The 16,520-nt window shown below is 40.9% G+C and overlaps 1 protein-coding gene across 1 annotated transcript; it reads right to left on the minus strand.

Annotated features, from left to right (window-relative positions):
* Window positions 1–14,134: 14,134 nt before the first annotated feature.
* RB195_019199 (uncharacterized protein) lies at window positions 14,135–14,670 on the minus strand (the record flags this gene model as incomplete). Its single annotated transcript, XM_064186948.1, has 3 exons — window positions 14,135–14,171; window positions 14,434–14,590; window positions 14,652–14,670. 3 exons carry the CDS (start codon window positions 14,668–14,670, stop codon window positions 14,135–14,137), a joined length of 213 nt encoding a protein of 70 aa, XP_064042829.1.
* Between the last annotated feature and the right edge of the window lie 1,850 nt (window positions 14,671–16,520).

Here is a 16,520-nt window from a genome sequence, read left to right on the forward strand (position 1 = left end):
ATGTAACGGATATAAGATAAAGGAATAAGTGTTCCTTTCTGCCGTAGGAGATTTCAGAAAGGTGAAGAGCAACATCTTAGCAATACATAGAAGAGATACCACGATGCTGAGATGAAACCTTCTGCCGAAATAATGAGGTTTTATTGAGATACAGTTGCGGTTCTTAAAAGTTATCTTCTGCTGACGGGCTATCCCATAAGCAACGCGATTTTTTCTCTCGCAGAAATCGACGTCTAAGGGATTTGGGAAGACTGGAAGTCTACCGAGAAGACAAAATGAGATTGTAAAAGATGAAGAATATATTTCGGACTCAGAAGTTTTTGTTTATAGTAATTTCGAAAAATTGAGGAAGTGCATAAGATCGCATTATTTATGGGATGGATCAATAGTTGACTGTTCACGCATAAAAAGCCAATTTAACTACGGCAACGTTCTCGTGAGGGAAAAGCGTGATATTAATGCACTGGTTTGTTTTGTTTTTGATTTTCTTTCAATAAAAAAGTGTGCAGCCAGCAAAATCCAAACATCCAAAGAGGTCACTGTGGCTTCTTTGTAGCGCTTCATTTCAAGGTTACCAGGAATAATTTTGTTTGCTTTAATTTTCTACGTAACTCAAATATCGAGTCCACATCCAAACACATCAAAATACTTGCTATGCTTGTTCTATAGAAAAATTTAACTTTGAGGTATTTCAAAGCCACGCATCACACTCTCTCGAAGTGAGTTCGTGTTGAATCCCCTCCAACCTCCCACAATATCTCAGGCATTCTGTAAATAGTGAGCTTCAAAAACGATACGAGGATGGGAAACGTTTCCCTCCAAATCCTATTACACGAGCACGAGTGACGTTCTTATGGGAATACGATTTGCAGTGCATCTGGGTGCGAAAGAACGAAAATCGTAGTTCGTCATCTGAGCTGTAGACACTGCCATTTAGTGTTTGTGTTCGAATATTCGAGTAAATACATCTCCCAGTACCTTTTAAATTATTCAAATCGTTGAGTCTCGAGAACTTCAAGTTATTCGAAGATTCATTCGGTATGCTAATTTATACCAAAGACATTATACCAAGAGGAAGTAAGGAATTTTGGAAGGATCTTCTCAATTTACGAATTACATTTTTACGTCGCCGAAGTCTAAGCAAACAAGAACAGAGTAGGCAAATGGAATTTGACGTCTACACTAATAGTTTGTAACAAAATTAGTCTCTAGTCCTTCTAACGACTCCAGCAAGATTCTTCTCAAACTCATTTCAACAACTGAGCGATCACAACAGGTTTTATTTCAAGCTGATAACTTTGTATCGGGTGATGAAGATGCTGATGCCTTCTTTACGCGTTTCCCCCGCCTCCACCCACTTTCCTCATTCTCCCCAGCATCAAAGTTTTGAAAAATCGTGAAGTAATCCAATTTTTCAAAAAAAGAGCGGCCGTTCTGCCTCGCTGGTAGAAGTCTTCTTTTCTTTAACTTCATTTCACGTTGCTTTAACTTTACGTTGGATTCTTGAAAAGAGGTAGACCGTTCATGCTGTCGTTCACGTTTGTCAACTACATTGTAGTATGCACTGCTATTCCTCATTACCTTCACCTAGAGATAAGCATGTAATTATCACATAAAACTATAATTTCGAAAAATAATCATTCCTTCTAACAAAAAATTCCCGAAACGCAAGAGAGTTACGTCCTAGTCTGACTTTCTTTTTGGGCTCAGTAGCGCTGAAATCAGTTGCTGTTTTTAGAAGAACATGACGTTTAAGGAGAATTTGCGTGTATGCCGCAAAACTGGATCGCGTAAATGGACTGGTGTACACTGACACCACTGATCTATTATTTCGTTTAATTTTTTAAATTTATTTCATCAAATAGAGCATTATTTGAGATATATCAACTAGCTACATATTTGAATACAACATTTTGAAAACCAAATTCGTAATTTGGGTAGCAAGGGAAATGTTTGGAACGGTACTCAGGTTCTTTTATCATTCAAATTGTCAGAATGTCTGAATGCGAAAATATTTGGAGCGAAATGCAAATTTAGACGGTGAGGGGAAGAGAAATGCACGAGGGTCTTCATGTATGCAGACCCTCGTGCATTTCTACTGTTTTGTTAAAGTACATATGTAGTTTGAAGAAGGTGCATTCAGGACTGTGTTCGTCTGTGCCGTTTTGACCTTTCAGTGTTTTTGTCTCCACTTAGTTCTTTGAAATGGTAAAAAAGCTTTTTGTTGGTAACAAAAAAAAACTCACAGATAGAAACGTTTGGAGCTTCAACTGTTTTGTAATGTGTTCGAAATTCGAAGTGTTTTCGAAATGTTCACGAAAGTTTACCCGGAATTCTTCTAATTGTTATTTCTTAAGGAAGAAGTTTCTACTCCAATTTAGTTCGCTTCGCACGATTTGATGATACCTAAACAATAAAATTTTTGGAACCTCAAAAAAAAAAATTGCTCCACAGAAAAAACACATTACCATAGGAATCACAGACATTCATACAAAGAACGATACTTCATTTTTATGCACGAGACTTTGAACTGAACTACCTATTACCGCTGATTTTGTGAAACGAATACACAGCAGAAAAGGTATCTGCTTTATCTCGATAGCTTTTGGATTTGTTTGGAAATCAAAAGGGAATTTGAGACTGACTAAACTGACGAATAGCTTTCCGGAACTATTAAAATTTTGCAAATCTTCGATTCTGAGGAAGTTCTTTCTGCAATAATAAACGAGGCCGTGTTCTGACTTTGAGATCTTGATTGTACCGCCTCACATTCATCGGCCATTGTTAGTAGCTTGGGCCGCGTGCACGAGTCCGATTGCTACCTGCTCGCGCTGGCCCCACTTATACTATGTAAATGCAATTAGGCATTTGAGTATAAGCTCGTCACGTCCCAGCTATATAACTTGCACAATTATACCAGAAGTTGTCCAGATATTGCAAAAAGGTACTGGTGTACAGTATACTCCCGAAACCTAATCCAAATAGGTCAAATGCCTCAAGGGAGAGTGGAATTTTTGCACGCTTCATTACGCTGAACAGGGTGGCTTGCCGACCCGAGCTACACGGGTCACTCGGCGTCGATGGGCAGCTCACACGAGATGTCGCAGGATATGGAGCGGTGACGAATGGATGCATTCTGTGCCAGCTCTTGCTGTCGATCGAGAAGGTTGGGCGGAGCTGTGTTCGAGGATGACACGCCTCGGCGAAGATGTGGGCACCAGCGACAGACAACTGTAACAGCCCGCCGATTAAGTCAAGTAGTGATCAGCACAGCGGGTGTCGTGCAGTCGTTTCTATGCTCTGCTGTGACTCCTTCGTGGTGTTTCGGAACCGCTTCGTAGATCCATGCAAGCCTTTCATCCTTCTAGAGTCCTTAAATTGGTGGAAGACTGGGGGAATAGAAACGTTGACCTGAGATATGGATTGCGTCCCGAAAGTCAATGTAGAGCCTGTACATGCGTTTGTAGACGTTCCATTCCGAGTTGAAGTCGAACTAAGCGAGTGGGTATTCAGAATGGTTGAACAATGACGTGCACTTTATCCATCATCCGCTTTCCGACTACCATAATGACAGAGATATTTACATATGTAAACGTCACACTATGCCCACAACCTCCACAGAATCAATAAACAGTTATTACTAGTGATTAATTTTTGGTCCTCTTTGCAGTGAACATATGACAAAGATTTGTTTTGATTCCATAGTGTTCCATAGTGTTAAAAAGCGACTGCGAATTTTTTTTTCTGAAGGAAACAATGAAGTAGTAACGTCTAAAGTACATTCAACATTGTTTAGACAGAATGACTGACATTTGCTAGTAAATAACAAGAAACCGTGGAAGAACCACTTGTTCTGGGCATTGGTTCAAAAAAACTAAGACGCTCAGAACTAAGACGAGGATACAGAATGGACGCCCGTAACTACCATGTTCTCTCGCTTGCTTATTTAAAATGCAGTCCAGCACAAACAAATAGATAAAACACCACTGCGAACGTGCCGTATCTCGTGAATGTATGGATTCTTTAATTTCCCAACAGAATATTAATTGCAGGTCAACACAAAGTTTAATTCTTAGTTATATAGTTGTCAATTAAAACGTAAGTAATTTGAAAACTGGTGCTAACGTGAACTCCACCAGGAAAAGTATGGGAAGAAACCAACACTCCCTAATCATACCGTAATTGACGCAGTTTCCTTAACATTGAGTTGGTATTAGTTATTTATTTCTTAAGATAAAGAAGTACATATATTAAAATGATGAGTCGAAATCCCTCAAATCCATAGGCGAACAACCTTGAAACCAAGGATTGTTGTGTATTTAAACAGCATTTCTGCAGTGAATAAAGGAAAATGAAGTTTCGACGTTGTCTGGAAATGGAAACGCAGGAAAGTAGTCTCAGGTGAGCGTCGACTGCGTGTGCCTTGTCCCACCCAAATAAATAGTTCGTGCCTGAGTGCTTCCCATGACGTCAGCCATGTGATTGGAGTGACTCGCGCCTGGTGACGCCACCGTAGACCCGCGAGACGCTGAAATATAGCAGCGCCGCGTTGTCGCGTTCTTGCTGACGCGATTATCTTCACCTACGCTGTCCATGCGGCTATAAATAGAAACGAGGAGAAAGACCTGCAAAAACGAATGCCTTCCTTGGAAATTTGGCGGTAGAGCAAAAACTGAGACCTCCAGGAAATTTCTCGTTACGGCAGAGCGTAAAGGGTGATTTCAGAATCCTCGACCGATTCTAGAAGAACTAATAATTCAGATTTAGGCCGTAAGCTTGTTAGCGAACGCACAATAAAAATATCGAAAGTGGTAGAAGCTAACAAAAATGAACTGCGCTGGACGATGGATAAAAAAAGTAACAAAATTCAATACTAGAAAGTGACCCAACCGTTGAAATATGATTTGGCTAGTATTGCGTTTCACACTAAGGACCTTAAGAAACTCAAGCATTTTCGAGAGTGAAGAAGAAAGAGATTCCAGCCAGAGGCATGCAGCTAATCAGTGAAGCTACTAGGTATGTTAAAGGAGCGTAGCGCTCCTGCCATGGCACGTTGCTCGAATTAAGCCTTTATTCTGGGAAGCTATAGCAACTGCGCTTCAATGCCTTCAGTTAATTTTCGACATTGAATGAGAATTTAATGTACTACTTGTGTATCCAGGTCTGTGAAAGGATGGAACAATTTGTGAAATGGACATAATTTTCAAGGTCCTCGGAAAAGCACAAATTTTCAACAAAAAGAAATCGAAATAAAATGTTTTGGTGACCCTTATTGTTTACTTGAAATAAACTCTGGCACATTCCTAATTTCTCAAATCTTGCAACAGCAAAAAATTGAAATGAACAAACACAGGAACTAAAAAAAGTGAAAAATTTCCGACTTGTCTTTGAATGCCCAGAGAATCAAGAAAAAGTTGGATGTCCAAAAAGATTCCTCTTACGAGGCTTCAGTTTCATGTTCGGCAAAATTTGCACTTGTTATGAGTCAACGATTGGAATAACTTCTACCACAAGCGATTTTGTTGTCTCCACGGCAGAACCAATAAGAGATGGGTTCCGTAGCTGTCCCTTCTGTCATATGTCAGTGCGAGTGAATGAGTGGTCATGTAAAATCGTAACGACAGAAAAGTGTTTGTAACGGTAGGAAGCTGGGTGGAATTCGTGGTTGACTACTGTGTCCGTCTTCATTAAAAATGGAAATTTCTTGCCCAAAGTGGTGATTAAGATCAATGGTTGGTAAGACGTCAAGGAACAGATTCGATTTTTATAAACACATTTTCCACTCTTTCTGATTTTCTAAACATATTTTTGAATTCAGTCCAAATGCTCATCTCAAATGGTCAAAGAACTTTAAGAAATATCAGCAGAAATAGCTAATTATACTGCTGACAACAATGCTTCAATTGCTGCTGCCTGGATATGGCACTCCTGGCGTTCTCTTCAAAATTTCAGAAAAATAATAAGTTCGTATAAATATGACAGAATAGAAGATGTTCCCAAAGTCATCATTCTATACTAGGGTGAAGAGACGGAGTGTTAACGTTAGTTAATTTGAATATTAGCTAATTACTAACTACCGACACGTCAGTATTCTTCCAACCGTGTGAAATGAAAAGGATAGGGGAAGGAAGTGAGAAACAATACATCAAACGAAGGTTCAAAGGTACAATCTGCGAGTTTTGTACTCTTTCACAGGCAAGCGTAATTATTCCGTATAATTCTGATAACCAGATTCGAGTCCTTGGACTCAAATGCTGTTGTAGATCGTTCAAAAACCTAGTAAGAATTCTTCTAAAAAGGTACAGGTGCAAGTATGTTTGGATGTCTTGAGGGGAACACAGAACTCTGGAAAATTCTGTGAAAATGGAGATTGTAGCGAAACCGTCAGCAGCCGAAATCAAGAGATGTATCCGTTCGTTGATTCTGCTTGACTGATTATGCATGTTGCATTCAGAATCACAACGACATCAAACGAAACGTAAACAGCGATGGAAATTCATTAACAGAAAACCAGTTGGTGCTGTGCACAGACTAAACATATAACCAGTTCTTCATTCCATTACTAACAAAAGGACACATGGCGTATGCACACACCCACAATTACATTCTCATGCGACGACATTCAAATTGGGAAATCATGCGAATCCTCCTCATTTTACTAGGAAACAATTTGACGTAGTGCTTCGAAGATTCGAAATGTACACGACAGCGTTACGGTTCCCACGAAGACCCCATTTCGAGGTTGTCAACAACCCTCTCAGTTGACATACGTATTCGAGTGGATATTTTTGCCGAAAAAAGTTAGATTATATTGGGATCAAACACTACACGCAACTAAAGAAACTGTGTGGAACAAAACAAATAAAATACCCGAAATTTTGCATCAGGATGTTCCTTTAATTTTAGACGACCCATAGGAAATCTTTCACAGTAGAGATAATGCGTTCGACTTCGCACCGGGATTGAACGGGTTTAAGATCGCGAGAAAGGCATATGAATTCACCCGCAGGGACCAATCAGTGTCAGTTTCCTTTTCCTTTCAACCAAATGTGGTATCAGTTTAGCTGATTTGGTAGGAGGCTAGAGGCTTCAAGTCCAGCGGTTTGAACCATACGCACAGGGCACGCACATTTTCAGCTGCTGTCTCTCGCTTGTTTGCAGCCGATCAAATAATTGCTTTCGTTCATATCATCAACTTTGAAGCTAACCTGTAGGGCAGCCGAAATGAAATGAGGCACGGTTGCGCCGCGGCGGAGCGCAGAGCGTAGAATCCAGGGGACTCTTGCTGAAAGCATTCTCGCCGTAGCCGACGCCGTGCTTCATGTCGTTTTGACCCTTCTATGTGTAACAATCAGCTGGAATAGTATTCTAAAAACTCGGTATTTAAATATTACGAATGCACGTAGCCACTTATTTAAATATTGGAACAATGAAGAATATTCGCAAGAAGCACTCTGCTGTCTACAAACTAGAACACATTCCATATGTGTTCAATTTCTCACTGCTAAAAGCCGATTTGGTCCAATTTGCTGTGGTGGCAGAAATTTCCACCTCTCTGCTATTCTTCTCTTATCTAATTGTACCAAAATTTCTTCGCCTCGCAAAAACAGAAAATTCCAAAATTCGTCAGAAATGAAATTGCCTTGTTCCTTCCTACCTGTGTAAAACATGTATTTTGTCTAAAGATTTCCAAAATATCTTCAGCTCATGTGCTTTAGATCATCTTTTATTATATGAACTGTCGTCTCAAAAAATGTTCTAAGCGGCGTGGTGAAACCATGCGATCGTGAGCTTCACATCCACGGCCTGATCTATTCATAAGCAATCATCTGGTCGAACTTTGCAATTAAGGTTTAGGTTCATCCTTAGTTATCCAAAATTCGACTTTATTTCTAAATAACAGTACAACGACTAGATTTCTGACACGCAAAGTGGATAAAGGATATAGTATCTGGCGTTAATTAATCCACTTGGGACGCGTCACCACGCTCACTTCAATTCAGAATCGTTTGAGGTTTACGAACGTGTAAGTGACCCATACAGTGACTTGCGGCGGCTATGTGTCACGTTTTTATCCTCCTGGGCAAGTCTGGTATCAGTTTTTCGACCCCGGAGGGGCGAAAGGCTTGGTGGTCACTAGGGCGGATTTGAACCTCTGATCGATGGTGCAGACAGCGGAACCTCTCACCGATTGCGCTAAACCCGCCCCGTCAATATAACTGTGCAGGTTAACTTGTACGTGACCACTGCTTGCACTTAATGAATTTAGCATAAGCAGGGCCACCACGAACAGGTAGCTATCAGAATCGTATACGAGGCCATATCGATTGAAATAATTTGTTTTTTACCTCAATTATTAGGTTGCTCCGAGAGCTTGCAGCAAATTTCACACTTTTCAGACTACTATAACTTTACTGTTCATGGAAAGCAATCACCAAAAACCATCGTGATCGATGACATTACCTATGTCCAACGCTTTGCTAGATTATCAACGTCGGAAGTGCAGAACTCTGGCGGCTGCGGGTCGACGAAGCGCAAAATGTTACTTTCCTGATTCATCGGATCATCGAATGTTTTCTCTCGTGGTTGCACCTTCAGTGCCCGAAACAAATTTTAGTCAGATGAGGCCAAGTCAATAGAGTAAGCAGGGAGCGCTGGAATTTCCCAACCCTGTTCGGTAATTTTTTGACGAGTAAGCTTTGCCACGTGAAGTAGGAAGTGAAGCAACATGACTTATTTTCTCACGCTTCAGGTGAACTACGCCTGTGAATTTCTGCAGTTGAGATGAGTAAACTTGAGCAGGCAGGGTGTACACAGATGTGAGCAATTCATGGCACAGCATTTCCTTGGAATCCCACCAACAGCACAAGAAAATATTTCCGTGCAATCCTCCTTTCGACTCTTTTATCTTTTGAAGGTGGTTCGTCATGAGGGAGGCAACTTTTCTGCCGTCTGTGATTAACATACAACATCCAATCCTCATCCTGACTGCATGGAAGCAGAAGCAAAGACTGACACACACTCATTTTTGTCGCCAGGTGCGAAGCACTCAATTCGGGATACAAATCGAGAACACTTTTCCGCAATCCAGAGATCGAAACCTTCGATATTCGCACGCAGCTCCGCAGTACATTCCGAAGAAAAACTATTGTTGGTGTGGGATAAGATCGCACAAATGTTCACTACTTTCATAATTTACGTTCTATCGTAAGCATCGGATGTCGTGCAGGCGTGATTATTGCGGAAACCGTGACGATAAGAAGGCCTCTGCGTGATCAAGGTATGGACGACGTGGAAAATCGTCAATTGTTGTCGCAGTTTTACCTGTACATGAAAAACTCCATATTTGAACCAGTGGTATTATGAATATTGGAATATAATGAATGCATATTGCCATCGATTCAAACATGGGGAATATGAAAAATATTTGTATCGTGAAAGACGATCCCTTTAACAAAATAGCTGGAACTACAACAACACTAAATCGTAACGTAGAAAAATGCAGGAAATTGGGGTATCAGAGGAAGCGAAGCAGTGAGCCTTTTCAACCTACCACATCACAATCTGCACAACCACCGCAGCAAAGCTAAGGAATCGCACTGCAGATCTAAGCAAAATTAGATGTGCGCTAGGATTCACCCTAACCTACCGACTGTATCGTCAAACTCTTCTATAGTAGGGTCAAAACGACATGATGCGCGGTGCGTACGCGGTTTCTCTCGAGGCGGTGCGGTCGAGTGTAGCGGTAAGGAACGTACTGGAAACCTTGCTGGCACCACCCATCGCTGCACTTTGCGACGGTCCCATCTCGGTTCGAACTTTTACCTCCCCCGCCGCGCCGTTTCGAGTGTGTACGCAAATGCACCGCAGATGACCCGACTATACATTATACCTCTCCGAATTAAACCAAAATTGGGCATCCGCCAACCGTGCTCAACAGTTTTTAAGACGTCATAGTACGTCCTCATCTCTAGATTCAATACAAATCGCAAAAATCTCTCGTCAGGCGAATTTGCTAGTAAGATGCGCTCGAGAAGCTCGCAACAAACGAAGAGGCTTATGCAAACGACCCCTCATAATCACGTACAGTTCTTCTGAGCGCTTCATTCTACGATTGAGTCTTTGAAGAACGTTCCTCTCCTGAATAGCTCGCGGCAGGCAACTTAAACCCTAATAAAAGCATTTCTTGTTAGTTTATTTTGTGATAAAAATAAAAAAGATAACAAGAAATGAACATAATACTCTTCTGGAATGACGGTCTTTTTATGGTCGAAAGCTTGCAAGCAGCACTTAGGATTGCATTCTAAATGTTGTAGACAATTGAGAAGCACTAGAGGCATCTCAATAAGAAACGTCTTTCCCGCGAATCCAAATGCGATACGGATTCGTGCAGATGATTCGGTGTACTAGCGCCATTGTAAACTGACATCGTGTCAGTTATTATTTATACTACATACGAATGTGTATGTACGAACATTAGTCCCTCAACCGTCACCTATGTACTAATCATCTATAAAATCATTAGCTCATCAATCAGATAATCGTTGAATTCCTTGTATTCAGGGTTCCTTTACCGTGATCTTCACTTTCCTCTTGCATTTTAAATATAGCTTGTAACGTTAGTTTTCTAATGAGATTTCTGCCGAAACGACTGCTACTTTGTATGCGTTTTCTCCATACTCGTAAAATTCATAATTTTCCCGTAACCAGACGGAAAAATGTAAGCAACTTGTAGAAGGTTAGAAAAAGCTAAAGATTCAAAACTGTAGCTGATGAATCGTTTAAGATGAAGCACCGGTCGAAATCTGTAGTGTTCAAGAGTGCCTGGAATTTATCACCTCTACTCGAGTTAAAGGCTCAGACAGGAGCTCACAGATACCAGAAATCAGGTGTTGGTGGGATTGAAGTTTATCCAAATGCTTGTGTATTAGAGGAAATTATCTCTCTCGTTATGTGAAACCGGACAAAAATTACTGACATACTAAAATTGCTCAATTCCTGGTGATTTCACCTTTAAAAAAAGCTCAGTGTATTTTTCTTTAAAAGTAATGAAAAAGAAAAAAGTGAAGCTTCTACAAAGGCTAAAGAGATTCATTCGGAATCAAATTCACTGTTTTCTGTAGTCTGTGTCAACCAAAGAAAGACGTTCAGTCGTTTCTCAAAGCTCTTATTTAGGAGCAAAGGATAACGAGCGAGATCCTCGACTTGTAAGTTAAGGGCTGCATACCACTATATTAACGATGTTGGGACCTCTCCAGAAAAAGGATAGTATACATATCACTACATACACTATACTTGAGTAGACTGCTGAAGGGACCTCATTGATTATCGTCGCTCGCGGACGAAGCTCGTTGGCGAGGGCGGCTCGCCACAAGTTTTCTCGCAGGAGAAATGTTAACTGAGGACAGTTGCCGACCCGCTTTTCACGACGATTAGAAGAAATTAGGCATGACCACGCTCACACTCGAAATATACGCCCCTAGCACTATCTTTTCCTGGGAGATCCCGACACCTTCAATCAACAGTCAAGATGTAAGCAAACAAGTGCAGCTACCACGGTCATTACACATAGCAAAAAAAAAGCAACAAAACTTGAACAACGAAGAGTTGTAAAGTTGCAGCAAAGATTTCTAATCATTGATTTCTACAAAGTATGCTAAACACTAACGACTAAGAAAGAGTTAAATTTGATTAAAAGGAACTCGTTAACATAAGTGGTGAATGATCCGATGACCGCATTCGGAGAACCCAGATAACGCGTAATGCGCTCACACAGCACTCCTATTCAAGTCCAATTAGCACTTGGAGTTTTCCGGAACCATGCAAAATAAGATAGAATGCCGCATCTGACTCAAAGGCACTAGCGCTAGCCATTTCCGCGCTCGAAATAAAATACTTGAACTGACTAGCGTTAGCTTTCATTTTCAGTCTTCATGCCTAAATGACAGCATTGCATGATTTCTCTTGCACGCTTTCAAAAAACAAAAACCTACAAAGTCGAAACCTTCTCTTATAAATTAGCAAACCACAACATTATCAATGTAAAAGTCAAAACGAATCCGCAAGGCTAAACATCCAACACTTCAATTGCGAGATGAAACACCTCAACAAATCTTCTTATGGTTGCAGTCACAAGTAGGGCACTTGAAGAATCACTTTTGAAGCGTCACAGAATCGAGAGTAATATCGAAAAAGGTCTCAGCTGATAATTATTGCCTAGTAAGAGAGACGATAATCATTCAGAGAGTAAATGGGATGAAAAATGAAGTTCATATGCAGTAAGAAATGTCATGATTTTAAAGAAAAGACGTGATGACTGGAGTTGAGAAGAATCTCGAAGACTTCGAGTTCTGCTCAACTCGAGTCGTCACGTTTTTTCCTTAAAATCATGACATGACAAGGTACTTCCCTTTTTAGGTACGACATTATCAACTAGTTCAAGACATTACATGTGGGGGCAGCATTACAGTTCAACGCTTCTCCGAGCAGCTTTAAAAAACTTAGGATTTGCCCGGTAGTGCTCAGCGGTTGCGAATAGAAGGTTGTTGCTGCAGCAAAAGATGCTCCGTCAAATGTTGACCGCAGACAAGCAACTCGGAACAAACTCGAAGAGCTAGACAGAATTGAACAAATCTCGCACTTCCCGAATTTCACTCCTTTCCACCACCACTTGTTTCGATAAATAGGCGAATTTATTTCGCGGGAGAATGACTAACGACTTTAACGAAGCCGATGAGGCAATCGAAGAGCTCTTCCCTTGAAAACATCCGTACCTAGTACAAAATCCCGAAATTTTGGCTGGAAAATGTATTCAAGGAGAACGTACAGCGATATCTATGCTAAGCATACAAGAAAGTCTGTTCGTGCTTTCAGTGGGAGATTTTTGAATCCTTTTAACCCAACCTACTAAATGAAACTGGTGATATAACTAATACTGTTTTTATGTGTTCACGAATATATATATATATATATATATATATATATATATATGCTAGAGTTTGATAGAGCTGAGAGTTATAATATCTACGTAAGCTTACTGCCTTCCTTTTTACAAGTACTCCAGAAAATTACTCAATTCTAGCAAATTTAACCAGTAGTAACTGGAGTAATTTTAGCAATAGAACTGGGGCAGATACTTAGATGAGCGATATATGGATCCATAAGTGGAGGACTCTCAAAGGTGTTAACCACATGTGTGTGCTGCATTACGTCAACGTCACACGGAAGGGTCATAAGCGTTAAATACATTCGCTACGTCCAATTGACTCCATCAGCTGCGCTCAACTATGAAACTACTGATGACGGAGTCAAGCCTTAGTTGAGCGCTGAACGAATGAGGTTGCGAAATCGAGTGCGGATGAGTTCACACAGCAGATGAACCTCGGGGGATTAACGCGCACTGCTGGCTTCAAACGTAGAAGTCTGCTTTATTCTGTAACTGATGAATGAAATGATCCGCTTTCTTAGTCTGAAATGTCACAAAAACAATATCGAGGAAAAGTCATTGCTAAAAGAGGATAGGTGGGTGAAAATAACTCGGCCGCCACCGTTATCGCCGAGATTACCTGACACAGTCCTGAGAAACCACGCTTCTCATACCTCTGAGGTCGACAAGTGGGTACTGAAACTACTACCAGGTAAGTTGTTACTACTTGTTCAGCAACATAAAGACCCTGATCTGACACATTCAGCAGCTGGCTCCCGCAAGTCATCGTAGACCGCATGAGCAACCTCAACCGAGCCACCTCGAGGTGAAATCAGAAATCTATTGAATCCAGAATAGGTTGGTCGTTGGGTCGCACCTTGGCGAGATGATAGCGCAGCAGGTGAGTGAGAATCCCAAGAAACTAACTCAAGCACTTTTTGTTATCTCTTTGGTACTTTTGGCTATTTTGGTTTCTTGGCTATTTTTGTCGCCGTACCTTTTAAAACTCATATAGTTTTTAAAATATCCGGAAAAGATGTAGAACAATTCGCAAAATTTACAACTGAAAATCAAACAAAATTATAAACGAGCAAGCAAATTTCTGAGAAAGAGAAGAAGTGGGGGCTGCTAAGGTGCTAAACTTGGGAAATTTCATTCTCTTAAAGGAAGTGTTTGCGCGAATATCAAACCTCGTGTCCTTCGCGCAGGTCAGTAGTTTCCAGAAGGCAGTCTGAGAGTAGCGTAACTGAAAAAAGAAGCATCTCTCACAAATTCAAAGAACTTTCGGGGATAAAATAAAAACTCTGAAAAACGGATGGATCACGAACGCCAGATGGATCGGTTTGCTTTACAGACCTTACAGACGCACGAACGATGAAATAAAAGCTCGTGAAATCGATTTCCCCATTAATACGCATGTAAGCAATTGTTTCGTCGGGTAACTTCTACACAAGCAAACTTTACGTGCTTTCTATTTATCAGCACTGCGAATGTAAAGCACTGCTAACCTCACCAATTTGGTGGTGTCGATCCACCCGCTTTCTTGATCTGTAGATCCAGCTTCGTTTCCGTTGTGAGATTTGAAACGTCCAGAGTCACAACTAATGGTGGAAAGGACAAGATATCGAATATCTTCGACAATGCTGTCCTTAAGTAAGCCACAATCTAGAAGGAACTTATTAAAGTCTGTCCACAGGGCAATCTCAGTTGTCAAAGGCAAGAAGACCTCTTCCGGTGAGGAACATTTGTGCTCATTCAGACATGAATTTATTTACTGCTAACTGTACAGTGTGTGTCATAACCCAGGAATCAGAAATGGACTGAACTTAATTGTGTGCGTGAATGAAAACAAGGACGATGCTGTTCTCTCACATTCTGTGTTAACTGCCCTCCTTTTACAAGAGGCAAAAATCTTCAAATGAAATAATCGTTTTCGGATATGGAAACCCTCTGAAGGGCGTGGTTTACAAAGTTTTAGGAAATCTCTGGAGATAACTTTTTCTAAAAAAAAAGAATCGGCCATCAGAAGCAAGTTGCGGGTAGGAAACAACCAATTACAATGTGTCCAGAGATTAATCTCAGCTGTCACATGCAAACAAGCGTATTCAGTTAAGAAATGCATGTGATCGTTGAGAAAGGAATTGATATGTGTCAGGATCTCATTGGATAGGAACTCTCACGGCAATCTCGGAGCTCAAGTTCATCCACACTGATATTCGCGGGGTGATGCGAAACCTCAGCGAATTGATAGCACGTTTTCAGGGAATACAGCAGAAGAGACGCCTTCGTCCTGTTGAACGATGAGGTAGAAAGTGTTTAGTGTTGTGCGCCCCTTTATGCGGCGTATACAATGAATCGCGGAAGGCAACCTATACATCAAGTCACTGCTTTTATTCTCCGGGACAATTCTTGTGACAATTTGTCCACTCCGGAAGTTGCGAGGATTGGCCAAACTCGACAATGTTGAGCAATGAGTCGCACAGACGTAGTTGTGATCTCTTACCACACGTAACACCCTGCCCAAACTTCTGTTAGATCAGCCCGTAGATTTTTTTAACTACTACTAAAATCAATATCAACAGAAGTCATTTTCCGAGAAACTATTCGGATCTTCTTTGGATCATTTGCTGTACCGAGTAAGGTTCGATAATCCTGAGTAACTCCTTGTAGCAGAACGCTTAATTCAACTAAAGCTGTATAGAATAGAATATATTCTGCATAAAATACAGGATAAGCTGTATTTTATGCAGAATATATTCGCCTAAACAGTACGAGCAGGAATAGGATAAGCTAAATTTACATTAATGTGTCTGTTAAAAACCGCTACGTATTCATTTATTATAAACCAGTCTGAACGTCCGGCTAAAGCCGGACTTCAGACTTTCTGTGGAGTTTGCTTCGCTCGCCTTCACTGATGAATGAAAATTAATATTAGCGCCGTTTTCTACGAAATTGGACTTGTGCATCTCCAACAATCTTTCTTCCTTTTTTATATTATAACTAAGGGCGAAACATTTCATTTCATATCTTCCTAAACGCGTCAGTTCTACATTTTGAGAACATTCGAACTTCAGCTTCAAACACTCCTTATCAATATATTATAGACAAAATTTAAAAGTATCACGCGAAATATGGGTTTTCCTCCTCTGTTCTATAAACAGTTATCAAAGAATGACGTTTCGGGATAAAAATACGTGAAAGACATCATCCTACTGATAAAGATAACGTTCCACGTCAGATCACATTAACATCTTGCCACTATTTAAGCACCCGTTTGCATGCGTGTTTCCACTTTCTGAGAGCGGCATGCTACCAACTTGAGGCGAACGAAGAAGGAGATGGACACGCGGAGGAGTCATATAGGGTGTAAAGCAAAGCGATACAGTGGCCACGGCTATGAAATGGCTGCAACCATCTATATTTTGCGTCATGCACACGAAGTTATTGCGCACTATTTCGACGCCAGGTGGACCTGTCGCACCCCCTTCTATAGGGATCTGGTGCCGGCGCACCAATCCGACGCCAGTGAACCCTTTGCTCCCCATATTATGGCCATCTGGCGCCGGTGGACCCGTCGCACACCGTATTATGGCTA

The sequence above is a fragment of the Necator americanus genome, chromosome II (assembly GCF_031761385.1).
Source record: "Necator americanus strain Aroian chromosome II, whole genome shotgun sequence".
NCBI classification, from domain to species: domain Eukaryota; kingdom Metazoa; phylum Nematoda; class Chromadorea; order Rhabditida; family Ancylostomatidae; genus Necator; species Necator americanus.